Source organism: Perca fluviatilis, chromosome 6 (genome assembly GCF_010015445.1).
Source record: "Perca fluviatilis chromosome 6, GENO_Pfluv_1.0, whole genome shotgun sequence".
Taxonomy (NCBI): Eukaryota; Metazoa; Chordata; class Actinopteri; order Perciformes; family Percidae; genus Perca; species Perca fluviatilis.
Genome location: NC_053117.1, coordinates 23,796,544 through 23,814,120, shown reverse-complemented (window position 1 = coordinate 23,814,120; position 17,577 = coordinate 23,796,544). Strand labels below are relative to the sequence as shown.

Here is a 17,577-nt window from a genome sequence, read left to right as displayed (position 1 = left end):
AACATGGATAGAAGAAGTTGTGGGCTGGATGGGAAGTTACTGGTTAATTTAGTTACTGGGAGATATATTTTCCATAACTTGACTTGACTTGTGGTAAGCTCAATAAACGTAACACTAAAAGCAATAGTGATGATCTCCTACAGTGTCTTCTTTGTATGACTGTGTTCCCTCTCCGATTCTTTATGTGATGGCTTCATATATTTGACCAGCAGGTTTTTTTTTGTGAAATGTAGGAAGTATATTCTTGTAACTAATGCACTCCACTGGGAGATGAGTATAAGATATTATTTGTGACAGGTTGTAAAACATGATGACATACTGACAGCATGAAGACAAGCAAGGCAAAGGAGCATGCAACCAAGTCTGCCAATACACACACGTGCCTGCAAAAGAAAACACAAGCATCTGGTTGCTACAGAAGAAAAAAAACTCCACTCAGTGAGGGACATCATCACTAATGCTGAATGATATCCGTGCACAATTTACATTTTCATTTCAGAAGCATTTTTAAAAGACTGTGGGAACATCTAAACACTTAAAGTAAACACAATCCTCTTAGCACAAGCAATAGGTTATCATCCAAAGACCCCTCCGTTTTAAAAAGGCATTATTTGGCAGGTGGAGGATAAGGATGGAGTTATCCTTTAATGAATTTCACTGAGAAGACTAACCAACAATCAATTTATCCTCCAAACACCTATTAAGTGTTTTAGCCACAGGTTGATATAATTTATGCCTGGAGCCAGACTGTTGCATTGGGTGACATGCTTATATTGCCATCAACACAGCATACACAGTGTATTTTATTAAAACAACTCCACAACTACAGTTTTGATCCCTATTGAGAGTAGCTCTGTATTGGGAAGACATCATGGTACTTCCATGTTTACACTGCTTTACTAGTTAAAAAAAAGTGAGACTTATTCTCTTATCAGGATCTTGAGCCTAATGTGTTTTATCTGATTATTAGGGCATGAGCAGTGAAACTGCAAGGGGCCTACTGTTTTTGTAAGGATTATTATTATTCCGCACAGTCACTTAGCATGCTGGAAAACTCACAACAATTGGCACACAAGTCAGACATGGCAAAAACTACAAAGTTCTGTAGCGATTGGGCTTGAGCGTTGCCAGGGGCTCCATAGCGCCCCCAAACGAGCTTCAGAATTCTGAAAAAAAATGAGAAGTTAATATACTAAATTTTGAGGGAACATAGGTCTCATCTTGAAGTACATGGAGGATTTGTTTTGATCATTTGAAATTTTTCCACCTGACAGGAAGTCGGCCATCTTGGTTTTCGTGCGATATTTTGCATTTTACATACAGGTGTTTGAGGACTTTAGGATGCACGAAAACTCTCACAATTTTGCAGACATGTGCAGAATAGTAAACTCTTTCATCTGAATTTACATTTAGGCTTGGGAGTGGTATGGTTGCTCTATAGCGCCCCCTAACTGGTTTTAGCCCTTGGGCACATTTTTGACGTCCTCAATATATACAAAAACTCACAAAAATTGGCACCAAATAAACACCTGGGAGCTTTGTGAGACTGTACAGCGATTTGGCCCATACCTGTAAGCAGGCTCCATAGTGCCCCCTAATGCGTGGAAGGCCTTAACTTGGACATATTTGCTCTGATCTTCACCAGATTTAATACACATATTGCTCTAATCATTGCGGACATATTTCCCATTTAGCTTCATTAGCTCTGCCCAACCGGAAGGTTGCCATTTTTAAGTTATGCATTTTTCATGTGTTTTACATTCTTTCGAACTAGTCCTAGGCCGTGATTTTAATCTTCTTGAATCTTTGCCGGTATTATCTGTTGACCCTCATGACGTAAAGTTTTCCAAAGAATTTTGATAGTTGAAAAAAATGCGCAAGTTATAGCAACCTCCTGTCTAAACAGTTGCGTTATCTTGACAACAATTATTCCAATTGCCCCGAAACTTGAAAAAGTTGTTCCTTGTAGTCACTGTGTCTCAATGAGCTCAGTTTGTTCAAATATAAAACAAATCTATGATGTGGAGGTGAGCTGAACTTAAAAAGTGACCAAAGCAATGGGGACCCAGGTACAAAGTGGAGGGGTTATTCGCACCTGCCCTGTGTGGGACCAAAGCCACAGTGACATCAGCACGCAAGCACTCTGACGTCAGCACCAGCCTGAGTAGCCGACCTTTTGAATGCTACTAGCTTTTTGCTTTGATTGTCTTTGGGTCTGTGTGAGCAGGGCACTTCTTTGTTCTTCATATCACTGTCATACCTCACCTCTGGCCACTTTCCTTTTTTTTCACTTTTTAAATGCAGTCATCTGTTAGCTCACAGTTTATTGTCTGACTGTCTTTAGAATGATGAGGTTTGCAGAGTTAGTATTTTGTTTTTAAATTAGCCTGTTATGGTGCTGGTGCTGTGACACATTTGACTGCTGCTTGTAGAGTGATTGTGTGAATACAAGCAGCAGTTGATAATGTTACCTTAGACATTGACTCCAAGCATCAGTTGGCTACTTATGAGCCTTTTGGCATGCATTGACTGTGCTGCTGGCAGTTATCAATAGCTGGACAGAGGTTAATAGTTAATTAGCTTAAGCTACACTGAAAGGAATGTTAACTATGCAATGAATGAGACACCACTAATGTCTCAAAGTGAGCTCACGTACAGTTAAACAAGCCATTTAAAAAAAGGAAGTGCCTTTCATTGCAATATTGGTGAGGCAAAAGGTGATGTGCTCAAGAGTCATTACCTTTCTAACAGTGATGCATTTAAAAATACTACTGCATACAAAGAGGTCAGAGGAAATTATAGAACACCTGTATAGTATCCATAGGAAAGCCCACCACATTAATTGTTGACTATATCAGAGAGGAGATGACTAAAGGATGTGGATGATTTGCACCGGAAAACATTTTAGGTGTTCAGTAATGTTGTTCACATGCTAATACTTTTCCATATAAATACTGTGGGCTGTTATGGAATTAATTCTTAGCAAAAACTACTTAAAATGTATCCAAATAGGTGAATGTTTCAAAAAAATGCACCATACCTGTGATGGCCTACTTGCAGCTCCCCAAGAAGCTGATTCTTGAACCACTGGTCAAAGTCCACGTTGTCAAAGAGCTCATAAGCTGCCAGTCCAACTGCATTGTATACTGCGGACAAAACAACCACAATAACAGTCAGAATATCATAATTATTTAGTCACAGTAGCACTGAGAATATTAAAGCCAAGAGCTTTAGCCAAGAGCATTGCATTACTTGAATAGCTGGAAATTGGACTGTATTGCTAGCTTAACTTTATATGATATAGCAGCTAAAAGAGTACAAAGAGTTGTAATAACAGGACAGAGATGCTAAGTATAGTGTAAACTATGAAAGGTGTTTAATTGAGAGTTATAGTATAAGGACTTATGAGCTTATATGCACAAAGAGGGAGTTGAAAAGGGTAAAATGTCAGCTCTAATCATATAGGCTGAGCACTTCCGCCTACTTCAGAAACCATGGTAAGCTTGTGTTACCCTGGGACTACTTAGTTACAGTTCAGCCATCTTATGTTCCCTCGGTTATGCTACCATAGCAACACATGTACAGTATCTCACAAAAGTGAGTACACCCCTCACATTTTAGTAAATATTTCATTATATTTTTTAATGGGACAACACTGAAGAAATTACACTTTGCTACAATGTAAAGTATTAAGTGTACAGCTTGTATAACAGTGTAAATGTGTTGTCCCCTCAAAATAACTCAACATAGAGCCATTAATGTCTAACCGCTGGCAACAAAAGTCAGTACACCCCTATGTTAAATTCCCATAAAGGCAGGCAGCTTTTTATTTTTAAAGGCCAGTTATTTCATGGATCCAGGATACTATGCATCCTGATAAAGTTCCCTTGGCCTTTGGAATTAAAATAGCCCCACATCATCACATACCCTTCACCATACCTAGAGATTGGCATGGGGTACTTTCCATAAAATCATCTCTCAATGCAAATCAAACCAGCTATTAGGCTAACCGACAAAACCATGCCAATCTCTAGGTATGGTGAAGGGAAGATATTTCAATGAAGATATAATGAAATATTTACTAAAATGTGAGGGTGTACTCACTTTTGTGAGATACTGTATGTATGTATTTATCCTACAATGATGGTTAAAAGTAATGAATTCTGAGCTAGCATAACGGATGGAGGAAAAAGAGTAGAAAAGAACAAAGACATAAAAGGGATGGAGGAGATTTAACACAGAGGAACTGAAACTTTTTCCATTACTTTAATTATCTTGTATTATGCAAGGCTGTCACTGTGCAAGAGCATATTGGGATCTACATTATCTCTATGCAAGTGTATGTGATTGTGTGTGTGTGTGAGAGAGAGAGAAAAGAAGAGAAACGCCAAAGCAGAGAAAGCAAGGGAAAGATATAAAAACATGGATGGATAGCCCACAGGTGTTGAAGCAGTGGCCAAACCAAAGCTATGAGAGGAAAGTTAAAACGCTCAGGAAGAGTAACATGCATATTTCTTTTGGACTGGCATGAAAAGGAAGCTATTAAGCTCTGTAGCGTCTGGAATTTCACTTAATTCCTCATTAGTACTTTGATTATCTTGTGTTGTTGTTGTTTAGGGAGTCCTATATTTGTCGATACTGACACAATTTAGTTTCCCTTTGAGGTAAAAAGCATTTTTCCTGGTCTATTAGCACTGCTATATTATTCTGGGTCACCAAAATGATATGTTCATAAGTTTGGAATTGTGTTTTTAGCGGTCTAAAAGGGCCTCTCAGAGGGCTAATGGTGTACTAAAATATACTTACTTAGTTTTAAAGTATGATATTACAGAAACAGGAAGTTAACGTGCTGCAAGTGCAGCATTAAAATGTAGGGATGCACCGAATATTCGGCCACCGAAAATTTTCGGCCGAAATACTTTTATCACCGAAACAATACGGCCGAAAATGTTGTGATGACGCAAACAGAAACCGCGACCTGCACGTGTGTCAGTACCCGATCCACCTGCAAATCGTCTCCTAAGCAAAGAGGTTGAGACGGACCACGGAGTGAAAACAATGAAAAGTACGCTCTTAGAGTCTGTCCGCACACGTTTCAGTGAGAGCTATTCGGATCCTCTGCACTTCATCGCGACTGTACTTGATCCGCGTTATAAAGACCATTACTTGGATGCGGAAATAAAGCAGGGCGCACGAGAAATGATCCAGGCCGCGATGGATGCGGAGAACCCGCGAGGAGACGGAGCGCGCACGGAGCAGAGCCCAGCGCAGGAGGAGATCAAAGCGCAGAAAAAAAGACTCGTCTCTCTGCACCAGATGAGGGGAATGCACCCTCGTTGTCGGATATGTTCAGTGAAATCCTGTAAGAAAGTGCCTCAAATAATAATAATAATAATAATAATAACAACAACAACAACAGGTAAGCTATTCTGTTCTTAGGCTACTGTATACTGCTATCAGATTGTAGCCATATTTCTGCTAGATATTTTTTTTATTAAACTTTAATATTAATTTATACAACTGCAATGCCTTGATTTTAGTAAAGTTAGTACACCGTCATAGCCATAAATGCAATGGTACTAATAATTGGCTTAATTTCTTTCGGCGTTTCGGTTTCGGTTTTCGGTTTCGGCCAAGACTTTTCATTTCGGTGCATCACTATTAAAATGTCAAATGATAGGATAGTGATAAATGTCAGACTGAGACCATACCAGGGCTAAAAAATATGTAAACACTTCAGGGTGGTTTATACTTCATTGAATGTCAGTTGGCAGCATATGTCAGCTATAAAAAAAGGGTCTAAGCAGGTGTTAATTGTTTTAGCAAATATAATTGTCACATAGTACAGTACATAGTCTATTACAATTTGACAAACAGGATGGGCTAATATGACTTTTCTACTGTCTAGCTCATTGAAGCTCAGTTATATGTTAGAGTCAGAAAAAAACTTTGACCATCTTTTAACTGCACAATTATAATTATTGACTTATTAACAAATCAGCACCTGCTGTTATAAAGTGCCCCTTTGGCTCTTCAACAAGCTTTAGCTCTCACAGCCACAATTATATGTCACTGCTGCTGCTGCCACAGCGCAGCTTCATCATCCAGTTGAGTTCTGCTGTTTTATCAACACTGTTAGCAAACTGCTGAGATCTCTGCAGGCATCCAGCTTTAACAGAGGCCCTAATAGTAGGCAATCCCAACTGTCTGATTTAGTTGTGTATGCCATGAAACCACCAGAGAAGCAGCCCTGACCTGTCAGTTATAAATACTAAGAGGAGGTAGAGAGAGTAAAAGAGAGAATGTAAGAAAGAAAAAAAGGAGGAGGGAAACAAGATGTCCATGGACATGAGAGATTAAGTGAGAGAGCAGTATCACAAGAATTATTATTTCTTATTCAGACTTTATAGCTTAGCCAAATGATTGTTATGCATCGTGTAGCTCTCTTAATTCAAAAGTCAATTTACCCAGCTCTCCCTTCTCCATCTGTTTGCATTGTTTGGGATTGTGGTTGGAGAATTTCAATAACAAAGCAAATTTAACAACCTTCACATTTTGTGTTAAAGATAAAATAGTAATTTTAACAAAATCAGACTCTTTTTATGAGTCCAAATCAGTCATTTAATACACCTGGCATGACTAATGACGGTGGTTATTGTAATATAGAAGAGTTACATGAGATATAAGAGTAGGTGAAGCCTTTTGACTCACCTGCATCCTTCATTCGCAACTGAACGGAGTCTTCCACATTGGTTGGGCCTGCAAAGACAGACACATACTCTAGATTATTTTATTAGTTATAGTAACATGCATACAGTAAAAAAAAAATTCAATAATAAACAATCTGTGTGATTTAATAGACCCAGTGACCACATCATAACACGGCCTGGATTCCACTATAACAGTCTTGTCTCAATCATTTTACCGGTCTGTTTTCGCCCTCTCGATTAGTCCTTGTTGTGTACACAGTTCTCGAAATCAGTAACTGCCTCCCTTCAACCATAGAATTACACCAATGTGGCGTATTCCTTGCTCCAACAGAAAGCATTTCCACTCTGTCACTTAAAAACAAAAGCAGTTTGGTAGGCAGGCCAGAAGCAGACCTGGTTATCCGGTCATTTGAGTGATGATGGTGCTGCTAATTCAGCAACAGAACAAAAACTACACTCCAGTACCACCAGGGGACCAGTCGCAGTGGTGTGTGTGTGTGTGTGTGTGTGTGTGTGTGTGTGTGTGTGTGTGTGTGTGTGTGTGTGTGTGTGTGTGTGTGTGTGTGTGTGTGTGTGTGTGTGTGATACTAGAGAGTTGTGAATGGTTGTAATGGTGGAGGTTGTCACCAGGGAACTTGAAGGTGCTGTCAAACCTATAGATAGTATGTTTAACATACTGTGACTGCTAAAAGCAACACAAACAAACCTAGATGCTTTGCAGTTTCCTGATATATGAAATATGTATCATTTACTCTGAGGCAAGGCTACATTTCATGATGGGATATAGGGTCTGACATCTGAGGCCCATTTTGTGTTTCAGGGAAACTTAGGCATACTGTGTGCGCAGTGCAAGGCAATTTTATCTGTAGAGCATCTTTCAAACACAAAGGCAATAACACAGAAAACATTCTAATAATTAATATAGAAAGTTAGATAAAATTGAAAAAAAGGGATATTTATGATAGAGGTGGACAAATAAATATATATATATATATAAATAAAACTTAGTATAAAAATCTGACCACTAACAGCCTCCAAAACAACCATAAAATGTAATGTAAACGGCTTTAACCAAACCTGAACTTTATGAAGGTAAGATTTAATGCAGAACTGTAAGAAAGCAATACTTTTAGCTTGGTATACCGAATAAACTGACAATGAGTACATGTTTTCTTTGCATTGAAAGGATGTTAAAGGTTTGCTAAAAAAAAAAGAAAAAGAGCAGACTTTCTATTTGGCATTGAATAATATTTAAATTGACATTTAACTGACCCTGGAGATTCTGAACCATATCCAGTAGCACCGGTATCAGTGTCTGGTTGTAGTTGTGGAAGATATCCAGGAACAATACTTCTGTACAGGGCTAAATAAAAGAAGAGAGCAGAGGGGACAAAAAGGAAGATGGTTAATCATTGTTTTTCTCCCAGCTCTCCCATCTCTTAGCAGCCTGCGTTGGTTTGTTTGGGCACTTAGTGGTGGTGGGGGGGGAATAGCACATGGTGGTGGGGGGGAATAGCACATGAACAAGTGATGTCAGTGCATACCCTCTATATAAAGAAGGAACATGAAATACAAAGAGGCTCATGCACAAACACAGACAAACAATGGCCACGCTTGGAGCTCCCAGTTCAATAAAAAGTCAATGTGAAATTGTCAGGGGATTTGTCCGTTTGTGTGTGTTCAAATAGAGAAAAGGTACTCCAACCACCTTCAGTAGTTTATTGGGTTTTTAACGTAACAAAAAAAAAATCAATATTAAATAAAAGGTGTAAGAAATCTGACAACATGGGCTGAGCCGATTCAAGAACACGTGCTGTGTGTTACTGGGTATGTGCATGTGTGTGACATCTCACAGCATGTACTGTGGGGGGTGGTGATGGCGCATCGGATATGACACATGCCTTTGGTGTGGGAGATCCGGGTTCGATTCCCACTGTGATACATCAACCAATGTGTCCCTGAGCAAGACACTTAACCCCTAGTTGCTCCAGAGGTGTGCAACCTCTTATATATAGCAATTGTCGCTTTGGATATGTAAGGTACTGTAGGTATACCCTCTCAGCCTTGATGGCAAGAGGTCAGATGACACTTCTAAGAAGGCAATTTAGCTTCACAGGATTAAGAAAAACACAAACTCTTATTCTGTTGGGAAAATATAGGCTGGTGGTATATTGATAGGGAGAGGCCATCTATAATCAGCCATTAGAATTGGTGACCATGGTAGGAATAGATGGATAGTGACATGTGATCCATGAACCATCCTGAGCACCACAATGTGCCAATACAAAGGTTAAAAGAGGGCATATACGGTGTGAAAAAAGTAACTGTATCAAGAGTTATACATACACATACAAGAATGTGTTGGGGGGTGGGGTGTGTGTGTGTGTGTGTGTGTGTGTGTGTGTGTGTGTGTGTGTGTGTGTGTGTGTGTGTGTGTGTGAGAGTGTGTGTATTCAGATGCTAGGTTAGGACAAAATATAAACTAAGATTAGCCTCTGCAACCAATACAGTTAGCCTTCTTTGCACAGATCTGCAGAGCCATCGACGGGTATCTTTGAAAACTTCCAGCTTTAGGGAGCTATTTTTAACAAAAGCCCCCTAACATTGACCTAACAAAAAGGAACACTGATGCAATTCAAAGCAAGAACAACTAGCTCAGTGTTTCTTTTGATAATTCTAAATTGTGAAGTAATTAGTTAACGAAAAAGCTCTAGACTGTAATGCCACCATTTTTTTTTCTGCTGCAGTGTGCTTTAAGCAAATAAGAACTTTGACTGTGCTGTGTGTTACAAGGGTATGTGCATGTGTGTGACATCACACAGCATGTACTGTAGGTATACCCTCTCAGCCTTGATGGCAAGAGGTCAGATGACACTTCTAAAAAGGCAATTTAGCTTCACAGGATTAAGACAAACAAACTGTTGTTCTGTTGGAAAAATATAGGCTGGTGGTATATTGATAGGGAGAGGCCATCTATAATCAGCCATTAGAATTGGTGACCATGGTAGGAATAGATGGATAGGGACATTTGATCCATGAACCATCCTGAGCACCACAATGTGCCAATACAAAGTTTAAAAGAGGTAAAAAAGTAACTGTATCAAGAGTTATACATACAAGAATGTGTGTGTGTGTGTGTGTGTGTGTGTGTGTGTGTGTGTGTGTGTGTTCTTTTTTAACTATATACGAGGGGTCCAAAAACTGGGAATACAGTATACTTGTGGGGTTCGGACAGCTTTGTGGGGGCCAAAATGCTGGACCCCACAACTTTAAAGGGCTGTTTGAGGGTTAAGACTTGGTTTTAGGATTTGGGTTAGAATTAGGTTATGGTTAGGGTTAGGGTAAGGGGCTAGGGAAATTCATTATGTCAATGACGGGTCCCCACAAGGATAGTGCTACGCACTATGTGTGTGTGTGTTTGTGTGTTACATACCCGTAAACTGTATTTCCAAGAGTCACCGCCTGTTTCTTCAACAGCTAGAAGAAAGAAGAGAAGTGTGAGGGCTGGTGTCCCATGCATAATCAGAAGAGTGAGTGTCTATGGAGGACTGTCAAGCTAATGCTGCTACAGGCCTGAACTATACTGTATTCTGAGATGGCAAATGGTTACCTACTAGGAAATGCTGGTCTGGAGATTACAGTGGAGGCTGCTCAGCTGAAACATTGTACATCTTGTCTGAGAAAAAGTGCAAATGTATTTGTACACACTTATGTGTGGTTCTGTCTGACTGGAAAACTGAATCTAAAGGTCAACAACCACATAGGGCCTTTCTATGTACGTATGGTCTCAGGTTAATTAAGTGTTGCATTTGAGTCTTCAGTGTCATTACATCAAGTCTGCAAGGGCACTGTGCTGCTAAGGAATTTGTCACAGATATCCCAATCTCTGCCATACCTAGCTACAACCAATCTTTACTCTCTTATCTATTTCATTGAGCATTTTTCCAAAGAGGAAAAAATAAATCCACATATTTATTTATCACTTTATTAAACGTGGTTGTGTAGAGCATTACTGCTTTAGATTAATCTCAGTTTCTGCTCACAAGTTCATAATGTTTAATCTGCATAATAAAATGCTCCATTGATTTAAATCGCACAGCATTAACACTGGTAATGGTAGATGATTGGTGAAAGTTTTATTAAAACCATCCGTTTGACTATTCAAACGGGCTATTATATTAGGGCTATTATAAGTGTGTCCAACACCTAACATTCATGCATGAATACAGCATCACCATTACACAATAAATTCTGGTGAAGCCTGCATCCAAACCAACAGTGCTGACTTCATGAATATCAGAATTTGGTAATCTGGACTTCCAAAGAACATGCCTGTTAACTCTGCGAGTCTGCAGGACCAGATAAGTCTGCACATTTGGATTCAGCCTGTGTATCTGGGGATGTGCTATTACCAAAGCTCTCTGGGTCCTCTTCCCACATTGCCAGCTCTTCCTCTGTGAGAAGGAAGTAGTGTGAGACGAGCCGGCGTCCAATCTCTGTCAGTGTGGGGTGTGTAAAGAAAGCTGTCTTGATCTTGTGAGCCTCCAGACTCTCTGGTTTACTGTCTGAGGGCGGGAGGAGGAAGGGAGAGGAGGAAGAGTAAAAGTGAAGTTGAACTTGACTCTGCCACCATCGCACACTCAAACATTCGAATGAAACCAATGCATTAACACAAGAACCACAAAAATGTGGCTCAGCTCTCTGACAACTAACAGTTGCTTAGGAGAAAGATCTTCAATAAGGCACACTAGCTGGCAGAACAAAGACACAGTGCTGTGCTCCACGACTAATGAAGCGCTGGAGGCCTATGTCAGCTTGAAATAAACATGAGCCATGGTGTTGTGACGCTGATGGTATTACAGCATTGCATTTTTGAAAACACTGTCAGGGATCAGCTTTGAAGAGCTAGTGGCGTTTTCAGATGGCCTCTGAATCATAGACCTGAAATACCATGTACTTTGCAGTGTTTCCTCTATGTTGATTTGGAAGTGGCGGCTCCCCACGGCAAAATTTCTGCCGGCACGGTATCAGAAATAGGGCAGACGCACAATGTAGTCGCGGTTGCCTTTTAAATTATCCTGCCTGTTGGAAAGCCTGTCCACGCCCCCCGCAGGTGGACGGCAATACTGCAGTCTGATGTCTGTTTAGTGAGCGGCACTGCGCTTTGATGTCTCTTTTAGAGAGGCAGCAGACTTTTTAGTTATTCTTTTTCTTTATTCTGTCTGGTTTGTACGTTCGTGAGGAAAACGTGAGTATTGTTTCGGACAGACCTGCCCCCACTGCTAAAAAAATAAATAAATCAAAAATTACTCAATCGTGTTATCGCTTTACTCATCCTTTATTCTCCACACTTTCTGCTCCTCTTTCCCAAAGCCCTCATACCTACCATCAAGGTTTTTGGAAGGTTTGTAGGCATCATTCTTAACAATGATCTTGATGAGGTTCATGCACTGAACAATAAAGCGTTCAAATGTCACTCCCTCCCCAGCAGGTGTAAACAGGTAGCTGACGGCAAATTCCAGAGAACGCTGGATTAGGGGTATAAATGCACACGGATGGTACTCCAGGAAATCTAACAACTACATGGAAGGGAGAAAAGAAATGTACAAAAGAAGGACAAACACAGAAGGGACGGGAGAGAGATGAACATTTGTTAGATGCTATAATTGGTAACTTCCTTGATGCAAAACATACAACCCATTCATTAAAAATTAAACAGACATTTGTCATGTATTAATATACATTCATATACAAGTAAACTTACAACTTTAGTGTACAGTATGATTATCTTCTCCAGCTTTTCTCTACATGTGCTGTCTGGACCAACCTGCCGACCTGAAACACAAAACAACCAAACAGTATTGTTACATACAGTAACATAATATAAAGTAATATCATTCTCGAACCTTCATATAAAAGAAGCTTTTGAATCAAATTAAAATAGCTACAAGGAACTTTTAAATGTTTCTGAAACGGTTAAATTTTCCATCTGACGATCATAAATGACCTCCAACAGCAAACCGACTAACCGTGAAAAGAAGGCTATTTTGAAATAGTTTTTATTAATGCCTTTGCCAGGGTAACATTTTTCCCACGAAGTCACAAAATGATTTACGGCAGGCAGACAGGCTCTACAACCACACATTCTGATGAGTCACAGATTTCACAGAAGAAAAAGGAAATTAAACGAAGAACTAAAAGCCAAAAGGGAAAGTGACAGATAACGGGCGAAAACCCGAGTCAACCTTGGTCTGGCTTTTAACAGATTGTAAAGGATTCAAAACAGACCCTGAATTGGTCCTCTTCCTCTTAAGACAAGTATGTCCATTTCACTCATAAAATAACTTTACAATGCGAGACTTGGTTGTACGTCAGTAGCCTTCCCTTATTGTAAATGAATGATTTTCTGTCTGAGCAAAACATTCATCGCTATATGACCTCCTGGTAACAAAAACTCATTAATACAGTGGGTAATATAAGCTTTCCTCCCGTGGACATTATGTATTTTTTTGTTAAATCAGGCACATTATTGTTGCCTTTGTTATTGTTGTTCCTATGTCTAGATAATAGGTAGATTTGTGCATCTAGTATAGTATTTATCCACGATATATAGGTTCAAACATGGATATACTATTTTGCAGCTATGCAAAAGTAAAAGATCTTTACAACAGCAGTTGTGGTAAAAACACTACAGCTTTTGTCCAAAGGGGCCGCTCAAATCAACACAAACTGAATGTTTCTCATAGCCACTTTAAATAAATAAGTCTTGACATTTTGGGAATGTTCACTCACTTTTTTTGCAGAGGCAATAGAAACACGTTTATTTTCAAAAGAAAAAAAAACATCAAGACTAGTTTGTCAAATATCTGAGGATTTACGAGTTAACAGTGTCTTAATGCTGGCACACTGGCAGAACTGCAGCATAATGTATTGAAATTTAAAACATTCCTCGCCTGCAGTATTTAGCCTACGCTCTTATAAAAAGGTACAATGCATGAAGCCCACATGAGAAACAACGGTGTCTATTGAGATTTAGATTTTATTTGTCACATCAGTCATGATGAAGCTCATGTAAAAGGGTAGGAAAAACTTGACTGGAATGAATAGGAGCAGAATTACAAGAAGGACAGAAAGAGAAGGAAAAAGATGCTTAAGAAACATGCAGAGATTAATGTATCCTTATTTACTACAAGAAACATTTCCGCTTTTTTTATGGTCAAGTGCTCACTTCACCTTGCTGCCTTGAGAGAGAGTCCCATGGGCCCCTTACGTTGGTGTAAATAATAAAGTAAAGTAACAAATAAAAAATGACCATGAATGACTCAGTTACTCTGATGTAAATTTTGGCTCCATAAAAACAACTCATGATGCTAAATAATAAAGATGTCCACTGTAGTTCACTTCCTTGTCGACCTCGATGATGAAATCGGCAGACCATAGCGGCCTCTGGCCTTCCTCCAATCATTTGTGAACAAACAGGGTCATAGTTTCTTCTCCCCTTGTACACATAAAATTTTTATCAGCTACTACTAATTCAAAGTGTCACTAAATTAATTAAAATTGTTAACGGGCTCAAAAATTGCTTTTATTTTTTTATATGTAACATTATGGATCATGTAGATCAAGACACCATTCCATTTAATTGACTTTGGACCCATGCAACTGTTTCTTTGTTCGCAGGTGTGTGATGTAAGCAGTTGTGTAAAGTTATCAAAGTCCATGAGGTCATGCATTTGAACCAACAAAACCTGCTAATAATATCCATAGGCAAAGATAAAGAAAATTAAGACAAAAAATAAATAGAGAACGCTGAAACGAAGGGGTATTAATTTATATTTTCTGACAGATTTGTAACCCAGCAAAATGGTTTTCAACAATGTAATGACTGACAGGAATGGATAGGCGACCTCAGTTGGATGACAAACGTCTAACAGGGAGTGCCAGACATCTGAATGGACCGCTCAGACTGCACCAAATACACCAGTTTATATAGCTGACCTTATCAGTCTGTGCAGAGCTGATATTTCTCCCCAGCACGGCTGTAAGCTGCCTTGCTGTTTTCCCCCTATCTGCCAGGCCCAAATACCAACAGGACCCTGACCCTGTCTCCTTTGCCATCAGCAGAGTACATATGGGAAGTGATAGTTTTGGCAGATATCTCAAATGATATTTTTGCGAATATCTGCCACTATGGCAGCTCGTGGAATTGTCTGAAATTAATCTCTCACTCACTGGGTGTGGCCAGGATAAATTTCATGGGAGAAAAGAAAGGGCAGCTGATAGTGAAATCAGAGCATGAAAGTGAGCTAACATATCTACCACTCAAACAGTTTAACTCATTAAGTGTTTTCCCAGCATGAACTTTCCCAAGCAACAAAGAAACCTTTTTAAGAACTAAGGAACTTTACATGCGTTTCAACCAGAATAAGTAGGAAGTAAATATAAATTGCTGTACCATAGTTCCATGTAGGGAAAAAGTTTTAGGGTAAATATATTAAATATGATAGAAATGATTGGTTTCCGCACTTTTGCTTTTCAATCTGACACCAAATCCCCCGGCATCGTCTCGTCAGGTGATGAGTGAAATCCTGCTACTCTGTGATGCGACGCTGCTGCTGTACGTAGACATTTTGACGATAGAGATTGTAGTGCTGAACTTCGTTGATTGTCCAAACAATAACAAAGTGGCTGCTTCAGCTTGTGTAAAGCTTCAATTACACTATAAGGAGAACACCGGGCAACTATAGTATTAATATTAGGATGAGGACATCTTTTGTAATGTTTAACATTACATACAAAGTTATGACGTAAGCTTCCAGACTAGTTAAAAAAACGAGTGCTATAAAGAGAAAATTAGCTTAAAGCCGCCTACAAAGGATACGTGATTTGCTCTCTGCGCAGCGCTAGGTAGGGCGCAGAGCAAAGCGCAGCGCAGGTATTCGTCATCAAAAAGTGTTGTAAAAGTGGTTAGAAAAAATGAAATCGGAATCGGCTAAAATCGGTATCGGCTGGCCTAACTCAAAGAAAATCGGAATCGGCCTAGAAAGTTGTAATCGGTGCAGCTCTATTTTTAGACTTTTATTGCTTGGATTTCATGTTACTACTACTACTGACAGGGTGATGTCACCATCAAAGATTTTCCAGGAAGACACATTTCATGATGCCTTTAACCTGCTCTATCGACATCTAGCAATAACAAAGATGGTCATTCTTTGAGTCAGACTCATACATTTAAATAATAGTACAGTGGGCATATGTTGTACTTAGAGCTCTTCTGTTTCCTAATGGTTTAGAAGACAAACTCTTGATTAAAACCTAACCCCCTTAGGATGTCTCGGCCTGAACTTTTAATTTGATACCTACATTATGCTATGCTATCATGAGACCTAGACTTTGGGTGTTATAAAATCTCCTAGCCTTTTAAGTGGGTGTCTTCAGTATGCATTAGATAAAGCACCAGTGACTGAGTGGGTTTACTGAAGGGAGAAGCCTTGGATCAGAGATCCAGGAAAGAGAAAGAGACAGGTACTCACAGCATTCCAAGAACTGTTTTAGCCTCTCAAACACTGCATTCAGGAAACCCTGAAAAGGAAGAGAGGAAGAGCGGGTGAGATGAAGTTTAATATTTTTGACATTTCTGTAGTTGAATCACTCGTGATTGCCTCATCAGTATTGCTCAGAAGGAGATATATTAACAAGGGAATAACTTTGGTATGCGTGTGTATGTGTGCATGGGCACACACGCCTCTGTACTCAGGAGTATAGATAAAAGTGCCAGCTACACAGAATGAAAGAGAATCTATTTGCTGTAGTCTGGTGTAGACGCGGCTTAGCATGGGAAATTAGATGATAGATGGTGATGCAATCGGTTTAGTTCTGCGTTAATGTTCAGCCATGAGGTCAACAGCAGTGTCATTAATCACACATCCAGACAATACAACCCAGCCTGCGAGTATAGCTCCTAACAGAATTTAGTGAAGAAAGAGGGGGGTCACAAAAGGAGCACAGAAGAGAGGGCGGCAGATGATGAAGAACAACATACACGCTAATAGGCATTTCATTAAGCTAATAGTGGGATTTAGAAAAAGAGTGGGAAGCAAGGTAGATGAAATGAAAGAAGAAAAATACTTAAATAGAGCGTGCAGGAAATTAGAAACAACTAAAGCAAAATACAAGTTTTCAGCTGAATCAGTCATGATGAAGAAGGTTTGACAACTAAAGAAGAAGAGAAGTGAGGCTCATAGCACTGCCAGGGAAGAATACACAAGGATGAAGTGAAAAGAAAATGAATGTCAGCTAAATTGATTGAGGTGATAAGAGAAAGATGGAAAATGGAGACAGATAGTGGTGGGCACCAAACAGGAATTGATTGAGAAATAGTTTGTAAAGGTAGCTGAGAGTGTCAATAGAACAGCAAAGTTCGATCTGAGAATGCATCTAAAGGAAGAACATGGGTATCAATTTAAGATTACAATTTGGTAAATGTTTTAGCTACAAGTCCATAGATTGCTCCAGGTTTAGAATGCTGCAATAGATTGTTTATTACCATGGCTCAACTGAAATCTATGAACTCTAATTTGCTTTGGGAAACACAAAGATGCTTGTAACTCCTGGATGTTGCAAACACATACTGAGAAGCAAAAACATACATCTTAAAAAAAAAATAACAATTTTTGTTTCTAATCAATTGAGAGTTTCTCTTCTAACCTCACAATTTAACAATCAAGTCAAGAAGATAAACTCATTCAACTGAATTTCTTTTTTTTTTTTTATTCATCACCGTGGCAGCCTGTGTGAAAACTAACAAAGCTATTCATTCTTAGCGTTGGCCGTTCTCCAGCAGTGCTGCCACTGTGGCGATTAGAAA

At 39.3% G+C, this 17,577-nt stretch overlaps 1 protein-coding gene across 2 annotated transcripts in view; it reads right to left on the bottom strand.

Annotated features, from left to right (window-relative positions):
- The window catches only part of ipo11 (importin 11), a 152,132-nt gene that overhangs the window by 92,336 nt on the left and 42,219 nt on the right, over positions 1 to 17,577 (bottom strand). For both annotated transcript variants that reach the window (XM_039803178.1, XM_039803179.1), the window contains 8 exons: positions 16,244 to 16,292; positions 12,475 to 12,545; positions 12,097 to 12,289; positions 11,123 to 11,275; positions 10,144 to 10,187; positions 7,983 to 8,073; positions 6,712 to 6,759; positions 3,041 to 3,146 (listed from right to left, as the gene is read on the bottom strand). In XM_039803178.1, coding sequence (XP_039659112.1) covers positions 3,041 to 3,146; positions 6,712 to 6,759; positions 7,983 to 8,073; positions 10,144 to 10,187; positions 11,123 to 11,275; positions 12,097 to 12,289; positions 12,475 to 12,545; positions 16,244 to 16,292 — 755 coding nt within the window. The remainder of the gene's footprint in view (positions 1 to 3,040; positions 3,147 to 6,711; positions 6,760 to 7,982; positions 8,074 to 10,143; positions 10,188 to 11,122; positions 11,276 to 12,096; positions 12,290 to 12,474; positions 12,546 to 16,243; positions 16,293 to 17,577) is intronic.